The 16,702-nt window shown below is 39.7% G+C and overlaps 1 protein-coding gene across 1 annotated transcript in view; it reads left to right on the forward strand.

Moving 5' to 3' along the window:
• ADCY5 (adenylate cyclase 5) overlaps positions 1–16,702 on the forward strand; it is a 216,765-nt gene that overhangs the window by 126,833 nt on the left and 73,230 nt on the right. The window contains exons 2-3 of the mRNA XM_009570469.2: positions 878–1,027; positions 6,064–6,185. Coding sequence (XP_009568764.2) covers positions 878–1,027; positions 6,064–6,185 — 272 coding nt within the window. The remainder of the gene's footprint in view (positions 1–877; positions 1,028–6,063; positions 6,186–16,702) is intronic.

Consider the following 16,702-nt stretch of genomic DNA (forward strand, 5'->3'; position numbering starts at 1 on the left):
CTCTGTCAAGGGAGATGTTGGCATGATACCATCAGAAACGATTTTGAACATTTTGCATGCAGCAAATGCCACTAATGGGTGTGGATTTTTTTTTCCTTTTTATTAAAAAATAGTTGGGAAATAAAAGCTTGCAACACTGGTTTTCAGCAAAAATTATGTGACAGCTTCATTACAAAACAAGAACCATGTGGAAGCAGAAGAGCGATGTAGCTTTTCCTTTTTGCATGTCTAGTCCAAATACACTCCAGACTTAACAACTCTTTCTGTAGCCATGTTCACAGAAGCGTAAAAAACTTATGTTTTTAATCTAGTAACATAAAATTTTGAGTGGAAACTAGATTAAAAAAATTCAGTTGCTTTTAAACCTTGTGAATAGCAACATTTTCCCTTTGGTATTTTAAGCACTATTTCAAAATAGTGGTTATGTGTATCTTTGATATGTTTTCAAGCCAGATATTGGCTTGAAATATGAAAATATTTATGTTAGTTTGTCAGGTTTACCTATACAAGTTTAGCTGACAGAGAAATAGTGTGTTTAGATAGATAGATTATTTTTTTTTCACAGTACTTCCAAGGTACTGGATTACCAAAGGAAGAATTACAGTAATAATTTTACCACTTACTACTGGAACCGTACTCTTTACTGGTGAGGTAATACACAGTGTTAAGAACATATATATGAGTCCATATATGGAAGTTTTATATTTTAAAGACTAGAGAGGTAAATCACACTGATCTTAAGGAGTTTGAGGTTTAAGCGTAGCTTGGATTAGGGAGTTGTGGAAGCGACTGGGTTCTGGCTGGTGCTTTGTTACTGATGGCAGGTTTCCAAAGTATAACCAAGTATCTTTCTCTGTTTTTTTTTCTTTTGTTGCAGCTGGTCTCCAATGTTCTCATCTTCTCCTGTACAAACATTGTAGGCGTGTGTACCCACTACCCAGCAGAGGTGTCCCAAAGACAGGCCTTCCAGGAGACCAGGGAATGCATACAAGCCAGGCTGCATTCCCAAAGGGAAAACCAGCAGCAGGTAAGAACAACAGTGGGAAATGAAAAATGAAGTTGCTGGGGCAGAATTAGTATGCAAATGGGTCCTGTAGGATGGGATTTGCAGGCCTCATGCTTCTTGACTAATCTAAGTAGAATAGGATGACGGTAGAGAGCAAAGTTTTTAAAGGTTTGAAAGAGAGCCAGGGAGAATATTTCTTCCCCAATACTCTGAGAGACTTCTCCACAGACATCAACAAATCCTGTGGTCTACTTTCTGTGGATTAAAATTACACAGTACACAGAAAGTCTGCCTAGTTTTTTTGCGTCTATTATTCAAGCCAAGTGTTGAATGCGGATGCAACACATAAGCTTCAGATTGACCCTCTTTGTAAGGTCAAAGCGTGGTGTGTTTGTTAGCAAAGTCAATGCCAACAGGTAGCTGTAAGGAGGGTTTCAGAAGTGAAAGGTAAATATTGGCCCACAGAAGACACTGTCCCTTTGTGCCTCCAAAGAGGGTTTCCTTCCTGCCTTTCCCAAAGGTTCCTACCTGCTTGCAGAACTCTATGCACCTTACAGGCCTAAAATGAATTGTATTTGTTCAAAAAGTAAGATCCATCACTAGCTTCGATGGTTTTTTGGTATGAAAAGATCCGTTGCTGCCAGCATACAGCGTACAGATACTGCTGCCAGCATACAGCATACAGATACTGAAAGTATCTGCTCCCCTAGTTCATTTGTGGGATCTCTTGCAACTAATCTCTCGTCTCCTCAGAATTAGATACAAAAGACCTTTTGGGAAACTTGACTATTCCCATGGTAATACAAATCTCTGCCCTGCTGTACATCTCGTGGTGATCTGTCCAGTCCAGTTGGAAATGAATCATGAAATGAAGCTTCCCCTCTTCCCTAGGGAGAATCTCAGAGCTTGGTTATGGGTTTGGGGAAGAGGTCAGGGGAATTAATCAACTGGAGTGTCTTTGAATCTCTGTGGCATCACAGCTTTATTTTCCTTCATGTCTCAGCACATCTGCAGCTATGGATTTGTCTTTTGGCAATGTTTCATGAGGTACTTCTGTCTGACATACTTGCTGTTCAAACCTTACTGTGAAATTATGTGTATGTATGCTTTATTTTGTTAGTTTATGTATGAAAACAAGGTTCATGCTCACAGCTCCTTTTTCCTTTGTAACAAATGTAGTCTTGGAAAGATGAAATGAGCAGCCGCTCCTCCTTCCACACCTTGAAATGGAAGAAAGGACTGAGCCAAGAGAATACCCCATTTTACTTATTGATTACAGCTCTCTTCTCCCTGCTGAGAAACAGCCTTAGTGACATGGCTCAAATGCTTGTGCTGTTCTAGATTTAGGAGCTTCTGTGTCAGAAGTAGTTAATGAAAAAAAGCCCTGACAAATGCCCTAGCTTTGTGCCTTTTTGTTCTCCCGCTCCCCAGAAAGTATTGTACGTACAGAAGAAAACCAGGACGTAGAAAAACATGGGTCAAAGTCAATCGCTTAGAAGTACCCTCCAGTACTTCCAGCAGTAACTGTGGGTCCTGACTGCCGAGGAGTACTTGTAAAATTATTTGCTTCTACAGCCTGCGCTGTCTCCAGGTTCAGTTCACATGTACCCCTGTGCATAATAAGTTCGAGGTGACAGCAGACACGAGTAAGGGCGATTCAGCCTCCATCTGGGAGAGTCAGTCTCCAAACAGGGGTGGAGGGAAGAATGACTGCGTAGCCCAACGCTGTTGTCATTGCTTGCATGTTTCTGGACCTCTGGTGGTGCTCCTGTGTGCTGTTCTCTATCAAAAGCACGCAGGTTATCTCTGTCATAGGAATGCATATTTTCCTTTATTAAGCATCTACCAGCATCCAAAATAGGAAGAAAGTAAATAATAATCCAGAACATCCATTGCAGAAGAGAGGCTTCTGGTGACTTCATTGTTTGACATAATGTAGGGCAGAGCCATAACAGGAATCCCTTTTGCTTGCCCAGAATAACATACACTTTCTGCACAATCTGTAGTGAGCAAATACCTACATTTGAGTAACTGAGTTATTGGGACTGCAGTTTTACTTCTGGCACTACTTGTCTTTTGTCTCCAAAAAGTTGTTCTCGCCTTCTCTTTTTCATCTCTGCATCGCTTAGCTTGTGGTGAAAAAAATAAGTGTTATTAAACATGAGGACAAATGGATAGTCATAAGGTATTAAATATTTGTAGTGCTTTGAGGTCATCTTGGGAGAGTGTGACATAAATAGTTATAATTCCTATGTAGCACATAGTTGTTGTAGGGTTATATGTGCCCACGTATATATATATATCTACATGTACATAAGTAAACAGACTAGATCTATATTGTACTCTTTCATCTGTGCCTATTCTAGAGACTAGCACTCCTCGGGATGCATTTCTTTAATGTATAATTCAGTGGAACTATACTTGCATCTTATTTTGAAGTGAGAATTATATATGAGTTTTGCTCTTGCTTTTTTTATCAGGTCAGAATGGTGCCTTGTTATACTTGTAAAACAGCAGTCCCAGTCACCTCGCTGGTGCATAATAAGTGATTTTCCAGCGAGGGCTGCAGTACTTTCTAGTCATTATAGCAAAATGAAAATTGTACTCTAGTGGAGACTTTAATTTCTGTGCTCCATTCGAAATAAAATGTAGATATTTTGTTGTTTTGAAGGGCTTTAAACATGTTTTATGCTTTACAAAGACACTCGTTACAATCTCCTGTTAGCTTCAGACATTATTTTCAATGATCTTGATGCTACCAACAAACAGAATAAAGATAATGCCCAACTCTGTAACGTGGCTCAACTTCCTAATTAGTTGCTGCATGAAAGGATGTTGTGCTACATGCATTTGTTTCACTAGATAAGCTTGTCTTATTCCCGATTGGTGATAGTTCAAAGTGGTGTTAGTTTATCTCCTGGAGTTCTCAAGTGCCTTGAAAATATTGGTGATTCAATCTGTCAAGTGCCTACGGTGTCAGGAAGAGTAGGAGTGGGGGTTCTCAAGCAAAATCTACCCAGACGTGTATGTGAAAATTTTTTGGAGTACTAGTAGAAACTTGGTCCCCTGAATGTGTCCTTATTTTGTAAGCAAGTGACAAAAATTCCTCCCTCCACACTTGTGCGCCTACAGGGAATGTTCCAAACCTGTGGGTGCCCCTGAGCCTCCATTAAGCTCCGAGTTATTTAGAGGATTTGTAAAATCACACGTAAAATAGTAGGTTTCACACATTCGAGGATGCCTATTATAATATGCAAACGACAGCAGTGTGTACACCAGTTACTCTGGGAAGCATACAAATGTGTTGTGCTTTTGCACTCAAGGATTACACTAGTAACTGAGAGAAGCCTGAGGACACGTGTATGATTCATGATCTTTTTTGACCAAAAGCACCTGCAGAATGCTATTGAAGGTGAGAGTACTTTACAAAAGAAGTACTTTGTTAGGGCTGCTGTGGTTTTGAGCAGAGGAGATAGAAATCCCTCCAAAACATCATCTTCTGTGTTATTACTGCCTCTTCAGAGACTGCAGGCAAGAATCAATCTCTTTAAGGTACACATTGAAGGGGAAAGAAAAGGAAATACTGGGCAGTGCCGCAGACTATAAAATGTCTCAGTGTGTGCTGAACACGTTCCCAGGGAATTTGCCAGCTCTGGTTTCCCCCAGAGCTCCTTTCTTTCCTTTAAGGAAGAAATAAGTGAGGAACTTTCAGTTAAAACTAGGAATTAGAAACCAGAAATGTGTCTGTAACTGTGTTATGGGCAAGAGGTTTGGTGACATGAGTAATTAGTACAGGACTGCTGACCCTTCTGAGTCAGGACTGCATTTGAGCCCTACTGTTCCCTGTGCTGTTGAGAATTAATGAGCTGTTAGATAAGGTTAGGGACCTTGGTTTGTACTGCATTGTGTCTGTATCATCAGGAAGGAAGGTCCTTTTCTTCCCTCTGCTCACTGCAAGTGAAAAAAAATACTAAAGACGAGTGCAGCACAAGCTTTTGAGATTCTTCAGCTATTCCAGAGCACTGCCTGCAGGTTGGACCACAGTGGAGCTGATCCCAAAGGAGATGCTCTCCACCTTCTACAACCACAGCAAAAACTTCTTTTTAAACTGTGGTGGATATGAGTGGGAATGAGATGAAGATCTGGGTAGAATTTCTCAGGTGTGATTCCTGAAATACACAAAATGCAGCCATGGGCACATATAACGTGCAGCTGTAAATTCTATAGCTTCTGCATGAACTTGTCACCAAATTTAGAATAATAACAAGCACAGGCTTTTGTGTGAGTTTTTAGGAAAGTTACCAGAATGTCATCATTTGGTCATGTAACTGTTTTTTTTTGCTGAGCATGCAAAACTATACACAGAACCGCTTACAAAATAATTTTGTAGAAGTCACACTAAAGCTATTATCAGTAAATAAAAGTGCCAAGTGAATTGTTGATGACAGAGGTGGCCATTGAAAATACCCCTGTAGGTGAGTGGGTGGGTTTACATGGGATCTTCATGCAGTTCCAAGTGTAGCAGTGTCATACTGCGTTGTATTGTTGGGCTAACTTTTCACGCTAGTTTTATTGAGGCATTCCTATTGACTTTTTAGCTACTAAGAACAGGTTTGTGCCTTCCGGGGGAATGTGCTTAGATGGTTAGATAGGAAAGGAAAGAATTTTAAATGGTGCCCGAGGGTGTTGGAGTATCAGTCTTCTGGTGTTAGGTGAAGGAAGACTTCATGGTGGTATGGGGAGGTCAGACCGTATCACTTATCACGGTCCTTCCAAGAATGGTGCATGGGCACTTTTTGAGTTGCATGGCTCCTTCACTTGCAAGAATTGGCAACCATGAATCACAAAACCAGTGCAGCTGGTATGAAAAATAATAATTTGGGAACAGAATTGCATGTGACTTCTTACGGGATCAGCTGCTGGGTTTATGGAGACTGTTTCGCTTGGTTGTACTCATCTCTCAACAAACTGATGAGTCATTTCTCCCCAGTAAGGAACAGCGTGTTTGTTAACTGGGCAGCAGGTGTTTTAATTGGTTCATCTGTCTGACTCCACAGGAGCGTCTCCTGCTCTCTGTACTTCCTCGACATGTTGCCATGGAGATGAAAGCTGACATTAATGCCAAACAGGAAGATATGATGTTTCATAAGATCTACATCCAGAAGCATGACAACGTCAGGTAAGAACAGCAGCCTGTCTCCCAGCTGCTGGGGAGGAGGGACCCTTCCGGTGCTTGGCACTTAACACCCAGGGGTGAAGCTGGCAGCTACACATAATCCAAAATAAAACTGAAGACTCTAGAGTATTACTGCTTGACTTTTGTTAGCTCATCTATAGGATGGGAAGGAGGTTTTCCACATTCCTGCAACATCTTCCTTTGAGAAGCAATTTTAGCCAATCTCTTTCCTTAGATTTTTTTTCCTCGTACTTTACTGGAGAGAGTCTTGGCAGTTTTGAGAAGGTATTATGTATTATATTTAGTTATTTTTTGACAGTTACAAGCACTCTTCTGATAAGCCATGATGAGATGCAAGTTAAAAACTGGCAACACTTTTCATAGGGTAAATTGCAGAGGCCTGCTGAAGTTAAGACCACCCAGAGTGGTCTCGGCTAGTTTGGAATTACAAGCAAGGGATCCATTAGTGACAGCCCTTGGCATCTGCTCAGTCACTCAGCAATGTGTTGCTCCTTGGTCTGGCTGGATGAGCAGAAGAAACTGATGTCCAACCTCTGGCAAGTCAAGTCATGCAAAATCAAACCCAGTCTGTGTGCCAGGATAGTTCAGCCGCATGAGCTACTGAACATCACCAGGTTCCCACTGTCCACTTCCCAGGGAAGAGGCTGTTAAGTAGTACTTACTTGCTTGATATCTTTATGGGCTGCAGTTACAAAGTTAATTTTAATTTAATCTCAGAAAATTGAGAGGAGGTTGCTCACTGTTGAATGTAGAGTCTGATATAAAACTCACTGAAATCTGGGCAAGTCCGTGTGTTGGCTTGGGTGAACTTCAGCCTTTCATGTTTCTGATTGTGACTCAGTAAACAGATACAGATCTACTGGCAATACTGAAGACAAAACCATTATCAGATATCAAAGATAATAATGGTTCAGTGATGAAAAATAAAGAATATACATATGGTTGTGAAGGTATGGGGAAGAGGCCATCCAGAATGTCCTTAACACAGAGTACGTGCTGCAGTAGATTAGATTAGGTTTTGTGTCTTTATATTATGTTTTTCCTTAATGGCACTGAGTTTTTTCAAGAAGGTATGTGAATTTCTTGTGATAGATGCTGTCTGTGAATTGTCTTAATAGAGAAACTACATTGTTTCTAGTACTGAAAGGTCAGGTTGGTATTCAAAGGGAATGGAATTCGTTAGATATGACATGAGAATAGTCAGTATGATATTATCATCTTTCCCATTGATTTCTGTATGTCATTATTTGCAACTTTGAAAGTTGCTCAACAGTCAGCTCTTAGTAAAGGTGATTATCTCTTTAGGGTGATGCTTATTTGAAATTTTACCTATATAATTAAATAAACAAAACCTAAATAGGCAATAATAAACTAAATTTACAAATGAACAATTTTAAAAAGGGAGAGGTCAAGAGGAAGGCCACTAAAACAAATCAAAAGCCTGGAACACCTCCCTTATGAAGAGAGGCTGAGAGAGTTGGGGTTGTTCAGCTTCGAGAAGAGAAGACTCAAGAAGACCTTATTGCAGCCTTTCAATACTTAAAGGGGGCTTATAAGAAAGATGAGAAAAAGCTTTTTAGTGGGGCCTGTGGCAATAGGACCAAGGGGTGATGGTCTTAAACTAAAAGAGAAGAAGTTTAAAATAGATATTAAAAAGAATTTTTTTTTTTTTGCTGAGGTAGTGAAGCACTGGAACCTATTGTCCAGAGACATGGTGAATGCCCCGTCCCTGGAAACATTCAGTGCCAGGTTGGATGGGGCTCTGAGCAACCTGATCAAGTTGAAGATGTCCCTGCTTATGGCAGGGGGTTGGACTAGATAACCTTCATAGTCCCTTCCAATCCATACCAGTCTATGACCTGGCAGAGTTATTATGAGTGGAAAAAAGGGTTTCAAGAAATTTGCTGGCATGGGGACATGGAGATCTTAAAAGATACGCCAAAACATGACACATGCCACAGAGTATAGAAAGAGAAAAGAGTTTGCTATGATTTTCATTTGTGGCTGTGAAGTGACACGAAAGGTGAAGCACATAGACATAGATTGTATACGCAACGATACATTTCTTGGTCTGTGCTGATGGGCAGCCAACAGGAAGTTTGTGAACATGTGATTTTCACATCTTGTGTATTTATTGAATAATATTAATATTTCCATAGTAGATCATCTTCTGCATCCTGAAAGTAATTTTAACGTTTTTCCTCATAGTAATGAGTGTTTAGGAATCAAGCCCTTGCAGGTGCTGACTGTCTCCAGTGCAAAGGTAGACTGAGGTCTCAAAAGATCTTACAGGGGAAAACAACTTGAATTATTTATCTTCCTCAAAGTAGGGACTTTTTTGTCTGTGCCTACAAAGTCCTAAAGCAAAGAACACTGAGATCATGGGGGAGGCTGGAGAGGGAGATAAGAAATAGGAATAGAATAATATATATACTGAGAGCAAATAAAAGGTAACTTAGGAACATCTCATCTTCATGTACTTTAGGGAAATGAATAACTAAGTATGAATATTGAAAAAAATGAAACATGATTTGGAACAAATGACTCATTTCACTCTAGGAGTTCAGCATGGAGTTTTTGCTTTTGCCTGGGTGCACTGAAACCACCCCTAGCGGGAATGACTGCAGATGATTTTGAAGCATTTACATGCACACAGAAACACACTGGGGGGTGGGTAGCGTCTCGATGATGTGGATTAATGAACTGGCTGTATAAAAGTAAGCCTGCTTTTTACTTTTCATGGGAAGTGCTCAAGGGGAGGCTTTTGAGATGGGAATGCCCCAAGCAATTTCGTTTTGGTTTTGTCACTGTTCAAAAATGTCATGAGATCCAAGTTTTTATGAGCTAAAGGTTATTGTGTCAAGGCAATTGAGAAGTACGTGAAGTCAGTACAAGAGTGCTGTGCCCAGCCATTGAATCTGGCTTCCTGTTGATGATTTATGAGCAGAAGCATTTCCTCTGCAGTTTGTAGCAGTGGGAAGGGCTGTGTGTCTGCACAGAGATGTGGGTTTCCCTCCTCCATCACTGTATCCAGCGATTCTCTTTTCCCACTCTCCCAGATTAGATAGAAAGGTAGATTATAAATGAAAGTGTAATGGGTGGGAATTTTTGTTGGCTATTGATTTAAAAGTTTGCCATCGTAATGCCTGGAGCCTGCGATCTTAATTTTTACTGAATCTTCAGAGTGAAGTTACTCACCAATTTCAAAGCCAATATGGAAATAATGAGCCTTTCTGACACTGGAGATTCCATCCAGCTGGGTTAAACTTTGTCTCTTGGAACTCAGGAGGCGCAGGACCAGAGCCTCGAGCACTTAGCCTGGTTTGACATTTGTGTGGGAGAAGAGGTTTACTAAATTCTGTTGCAGACAAGATTGATTTTTTTTTTTAATTTTCAGGAATGATTTGGTCTGGGCTTTTGGGACCACCTCTACCACCTCTAATTTTAATTAAAAAACAAACCCAAACCACTGTGCTAGCAGAAAATATTATTCTAAAATTATGCAAGGTTACTGGGGGTGGGGTCGAGGAGTGTCCGTTTTAAAATGGGAGTCTTTATACGACCAGTTCTGCTGCGATATAATTAGTTTTAGATTCTAGATTATATGCTTCTTTTTTGCCTTCTTGAAAAGTTTACACATTTTCTGTTTTTTCGAGATCTTTTTTTAAGAAAAAGGAAGTAAATTTGAAACTTGTGTAGAAAAGATATCTTCCTCATGTACCAGTAGTATGTCTGCAAAACACAGCTGTGATCCTTTAATAAGGAGGACTTCTGCCACGGTATTGCTTACTGTGTTATGCTTCTTTTCAGGGGTGGGCTATCTCTCTGGTCAGGGGAAAGATGATGCGTTTATGCAAAATACAGTGGTCTTTCTGGCCTGAACGGGTAAAAGCTTTGTAGAGCCTTATCAGGACTTCCCGTGAATGAATTCATAATCTGCTTATTGTTATGGAAAGTAAAGTTCAGAGACTAATTTATCCACAATGCAAATGTAATTTCCTGACATTTTTTGGCAGCAACATTTGCTTCAGTATTATACTCTTCTTGAGAATTTAGGGTGATGACAGAACTAAGATGAAGGGGGTTTGGGGTTAATACACTCTTTTTTGATGCAAATGAACAGAACCTTTTAACAGAGAAAAAACTGTTTCCCATCCTGCTATATTGAATGAGAATTAACTTTGACAAATTCAGAACCTTAGAGTGTGATTTGACCTTTCCCACATGTGTGTGTGCTAAATATGAAGTCTATTGTCAAATGCAATCAGGAAAGGAGTTCCCAAGACTATGCAAGTAATTTTGTGTAAACAACAAGGTGAATTATGTAACTAAATCAGTTCACGTTATCATGAATGAGATTGTGTCTGATAGACAAATCCTAAAATACGCATAGATAATATTGTTTATCTATCATGTTTCCCAGGCAGAATTTTGAACGTATTACATTACTATTGCTATTTATAGTATCTCACTCAGTGATAATGGCTTTAATGTTATCTAGGTTTGGCCAAATATAGTAATCTCTGTGCTATAACAGGCGGTTTGAAGTCCTCTGTGAAGGGATAAAGGTTGGCTTTGTCATTGAAATTCCTTTGATGAACTGTTTCAAGAAGCTTATTTTAGGGCTGACATCCAAGCACGCTGAAAGTGACAGTTTCCTCTCTTCTCTGCTTCGCATAATTCTTATGAATCATCTACTCAACAGCATTAACCTGGTCGCAGAGTTTTTTAAACATCGTGACAACTTGAACTAAACCATTTGCAGAACTGAAACAGTCCATTTGCTTTCAACTTTGTAAATAAAAAGTATTTTTAACTAGTTTTCTGATTTAATACGTTCTAACCTTCTCCCCTTAAAAATGACCAGATTAGTTGCACTTTGGCTGTCAGACCAGCCCTGTCAACTTAATCTTTAATAGGTGTTGCGATGCTTAATTAGTTGCTTATGAAGTGTGTTAAATTCTTAGATTCCAAGGTGCTGTGTGATTGTGTGCTATGAAATTTGTGACAATTTCAACTAAGCAAACATCCTTTACCTCCCTCCTCCTACTTTCTTTGCCTGCAGGACATCTAGTCTTAATGTTTCTGGGCGTTAAACAACTTATCAGTATAAATAGTGGTACAAAGCTGAACTCTTGCCTGTGGCTTGTAGAAGGGTTCCCGCGAGGCTCACCAAAGCTACGTGCTCCTTAGTGGTATATTCTTGTTGGTGAACATAGGCATGAGGCTGGTTGTTTTTCTGGCTTGCTAATAGTGTCTTTTGAAATGCTAAATGGGTTTATAATGAGACATATCCTACCGAGCCTGGGTCAGACAGCGAGATGCCTTTGGAGGTAGTTATGCCAATGGTTTTGTTCAGGAGCTCATCCTAATTCTGTTGTCATGTTTTATTGTGACAGGTTATTGAAGCTAAGCAGAAATCAGTTTGATTTTGCCCTCTTTAATAAATAATAAATAAAACTGCAGTATGGCACGTATAAATTTCTGAACATTTTTTCCATGGATGTTTTCAAAGATTCCCAAAATCTCTTGTCGTAGCCAAAGTTTTTGTAGCTTCAATTTCTATGGAAGGCCTCATTGCCAGGAAAGGGCAGGAGCAGTAACTGTTTTTAATATTTACTTTATAGTCCATCTCCCTCCTTCTCTTCTTCCCTTTTTGGGGGAAAGCAGAATGAAAGTTGATGGTTTATGTTTAAATATGAGGAAAAGCAGCATTAACCAGGGAAACCAAGAGCAGGTTTTATCCATGTCTTCCTGGTAACTGCTTTCCCTTCCAGTCCATGACCTTCGGTCTCTTCCTAAAATGTGTTCATGGGTCGGTTGCTTGTTTCTCAGCATCAAGTCTTAGCAAGAGCTCTACCTCCTTTTTTGGTTCAAGGCATGTGCCCACGAGCCGTAGAACCTTAGTTTTGCAGGAAGGCTGGGGAAAACTCTGTGAGTTTCATGTGGGTTTCGTGGGGGTTCAGAGCCCCTGAATTTAGTTGCCCTAACTTCTGGTTGAGGCTGTAGGCTAAGAAAAGTGAGTAGGAAGGAAATGATTAGCCTTCCCACACACACCTTTCCCCAAATGACAGCAGTGAATTTTACATGCACAGGAACTCCTCTGTTTCTCTGCCGTGAGCCAGCTCTTGGGAAGTTCACATGTGTCTGCATGGAGTGAATCTTGGATTTTTAATTTTCTGGAAAATTCAATATTTCTTTTCAGTTTAGCAAGAATTTTTAGGAAGTATAGAAGTAAGTTTCACCCATGGTGAAGGTAAATTGCTCTGCCTTTGCTTCCACTAGTTGCTTGACTCTTCCCTAGCCATTTTGTTGGTTTTGAAAGGAAAGATCAATGTTTTTTGGAGAAAGTCATTCAAGCTAAAATCCATGTGCAAAGAAATGTGCTTATTTGCAGCCATTGATACACCTGAGCTCGACATCAAAACTGTGCAGTAAATCTGGCTATTAATATTAAAGGTGATGTTTCAGTCCAGGATCACTCCCTCTTTTCAATAGGTGTGTCAATGGTTCACTCTTGAAAACTTTTAAGTTAAAGAATAGAGTAAGTTTATGCATTTTATCAAATCTACGTCTTTATGCATGTGCAAGGCACCCCTTAAGAGGAACAAATACACACTAACTTGTTTAAGTATTCATCTGACTGACTGCAGATCTTACTCTTTGAACTGGGAATATATTGTGATCTTAGTCCCTGCTGGGAACTCCTGGTGTCTTCAGGAGTGTGAGAGAGCCCTGTACACTCTAAAGAACAAAACAGATAAATAACCGACTGCAAGGCACCCCGCTGGATGCATTGCTTAAACGCATGTGTTATAATAAAGATAAGATCCCGAAAGTGCAGTGTGCCAGGTGACTGCAGATCAGCAGCCACTAGCAAGCCATCAGCAATTAGTGAAAGGCCTGTGATGTATAATTCACACCCTGCTATTCTGAGTTTACACAAGGGTCTGTGAAGTTCACCGGGTGATAGATTGAAGTGTGTTGGATGTTTTAACGATGGAATACTATGAATAGTAGTTTGGAGAGAATAAAGAAGGTGCCTGCAGAAGTTTACAGAGCAGTATTTTAACTCATCAAGGTTATGTGGATTCTTTTTTTCCTTCAAAATTACTAAAAATGAATTAATTTTTTGAATATCTAAGTCTGACTGGTGGTTGGCCTGATAGTAAAAGCAAACTCATAGTAAAAAATCCCATCAGATTATGTTTATTAGACTGATCCACCCCTAGTCTTCTCTATTCTGCAGTAACCTTGACAAGAAAAACTGAGTCTTCTCTGACCAAAACTTTACTTTTATAAAGAGTTACTTGTACAGATTTGCTTTCCTTTTGTAAAGACATGGTTAGATTTCAGTTAATGAACCACTTTGTGATATAGTTAACATGCAAAGTGATTTTGAGAACATTGAGTTTATATAACACTTAAAGAGGTTCTTGTTAAAATCATCCTACCTTTTTTCTTCCTCGTTGGACTATAATGACTGAAAAGCAAAAATCAGTTAAAATTTTTATTCTGAAATGCACTGAACTTTCCAGAACTATTTAAAGCTCTCTTAGAGAAGCTGTAAAACAGGCAGAGTTTTAGATGGGGATGGATTAGCTTCTCCTGTCTTATACTATATTTTTATCCCTCAACAATTGTTGCTAATTTGTGCATCTGTTCTTACTAGTTTCTATATAATTTCAACACTGGATAGATGATGAAGAAGAGACAAAAGCTGAAACCAATTAGTGTAGAACAGCTCTCAAGTGGTCTGGTATCCTGTGGCTTGTGTTAGTGCATTCCTGACTTGAGTCTGTGTCCTTCAGTAACTAAAAGTCATAGTATGTTTTCTAAGCTTCCACTTATTTATTAATTGTGCTTGATACCAAGTGGTTAAAAAGTTAGGGAGAGGCTGTTACTGGCTGTGCAGAGGGAAATGGTGTTTCTTTAAGAAACCAGGCTAAGAAGAGGTCGCTTCAGAAACAGAAGGAGCAGAAATGAAATGCAAGAGAGGACTCCTCAAGATAGCAAAGGAGTCAAATGGCCAAAGAGATTATACTATTTTCATTACACACACACTGTTGGCAAGGCATTTGCCTTGTGGAGCATCAGAGGTGCTCTCTGTTCAGAAAACAGAGATTTCTCTGTGTTAATTTGTGTTTCTATTACAAAGCCTAGAACATGCACACAGCTTTAAATGGTGGGAATAAGAATTTCTAAGACCATGTAGGTTCTGAGGACTTGCAAGTTTGCCATAGTTTTCGGAAATTGGAAAGAAGTATATGTGTGATACACTTTGAAAAGCAAACAAAATATGGGAGTATAGCTATTATCTTTCCTGATAATGGGCAGCAGGGATCTTTGTCTGTGGTTGCTCTGTGTGTTTGACAAATATCAGAGACTCTCAAAGGCACTGAGAAGTTCTAAGGATGTTCTTGACCAGTAACCATGTATGTATTTGAGTCACATTCCTAAACAGACCCCTTAAATATATAGAAGGATGATCAGGGTTTGAAATTGGCTCCTTTACCTGCAGTTCTACAGAGCTGACCCCCCAAGCCCAAAAACCTAACACAGTGCCCACTTGTGAAACTTGGATCAACGTGACTAACAGCAAACTACTTTCTCCCATTGCAGGCATCTCCCCAGTAAGTGGCATGCAGAAGGCTAAATGACCATGGCTTTGTTCAATTGTAATATCACCATAAACGCCTGTTTGTTTCCGTCAGGAGCTGTGCAGAACACATAAAGAGGAAGGCTGAATTTGTGAGGCAGTGGGGAATTTTTCCAGCTGTTATAGCAGTGACAGTTTGTAGAACCACCACGTCAGCTTCTTTGTTTGGGTTTTTGTTGGTGGTGGTTTTGGTGTTTTTTTTTTTAAACTTTAGGTATGATTCTTTGCAGAGTCTGATAATAACACTGGCTCCATTTCCTACTTGTTGTGGGGAAGATGTTGCTAGGACAACCCTCCTTCTTCTGACAATTACTTAATTTCTGTTATCTCCAAGGTCTGTCAGACCCACACCTCAGTGCTGAATGCAGTAGCAATTTGGAGAGATGCTTTGTAACATGCTGGACCACAAAGGAGATGTCACACCAATGTCACAAAACCGATAGGATATTTGCATGGTGGGGATGTAGGCAAAAAAAGATGGAAAAGGCCAAAATAAATTGGGAAGCAAGAAGTAGAATCAGCCATTGTTAGTAATGACTGCAGGAAAGCTGGTGAGAGAATAAAAAATAGATGCATACAGTTTTAGAAAGTGATGGTTATGTGGCATAGCAGTTCTGGTGAACAGCCTCCAGTCTTGGGAGCGTGTACACCAATGCAGTGCAGCTTTCCACTGTGGCTGTTTCCAAAGAATGAGCTAATAAGAATCAATTTGTAGAACAAGGCAAACAAAACTTTGGCTTTTGCTCGGGAACTTGAGCAATTCTAGCTACGGATCAGGCTTCGACACAAGCCAAATGCTGATCTATAAAAGTATAATTATTCTGTTTCATTTGGAACCTTTTGTTCTGGATTGCATTCAAAACTACTGTAAGCCCCATTGTAAGATTCTTTTTTTTTCCAGGCAAGAGAAAAAGAGGCCTTTTGATTTAATAATTGTACTTTGTCTCAATTAAAAATGAGAAAAGACCCGTGTTGTCTTTCCCTTTCTTCCTTAAGACTCTTCCCTTCTGCAGAACAGCAGCCAGCAGATCACAGTTTAGGATGATGAGTCTAACGTAGAGACAAAGTTGTGTTATAAATGGTATATGACATTCTGTTTTTAAGATGCAGTACTTTGTCATTTTTAGCTGCAAGCCAAATAAAATTTTGTTATTGAAATTGAAAGTGATTACAAATTTCTTGCAAAGGCCAGAAACCTTGAAATCGCGGATGTGACTTACCTGGTGAGCTTTTCCTTGGACGTATGTAGTGATGGAAGTAGTAAATTGAAAATGGTATCTTCTCTGAAAGCTTAAAAACAACCAAAAAAAAGAGAGAAAATAGTATTGGAGAACAACTGTACAAAACTAAAATTGTATTTAAGTATCTTTTATGTATTCTTCTTTTATGTTTTTTTCCTGTAGATTCAAGGATCATTTCTAGTAGAGGATCTTAAACACTGTATTTTGTTGGTCTGTCATGTCCCGCAGCTTTTTATTTTTCCATTAGGTTTATCAGGCACAGCATTTATTGTATTACTAATAACTGAATGAATTCTAAGTCATCTTGCTGAGTAACGGGCAGTGCCTGGAAACACTTCCTTGCATTTTAGTGCTTTACACTCACAAACTCTTGTGTAAATAGCCATTGCTATCAGTCGACAACGCAGGGGAGGTTAGGGCAGGGGAATGGAGAGGCCAAGATTGGCAGTGATTTCTTTAATTTGACTTGGTAGCGAGGCTGATTAGAGCTCAGAAATGCCTGGCTCCCGTTACAGAAATGTCCTAATGGGCAGACCATGAAGGCTTTGCCCTGCCTGTGCCACAGAGGAATTGTGCAGAAGAAGCAAGCAGGGAGTTTG

This window comes from Cuculus canorus, chromosome 6 (genome assembly GCF_017976375.1).
Source record: "Cuculus canorus isolate bCucCan1 chromosome 6, bCucCan1.pri, whole genome shotgun sequence".
Taxonomy (NCBI): Eukaryota; Metazoa; Chordata; class Aves; order Cuculiformes; family Cuculidae; genus Cuculus; species Cuculus canorus.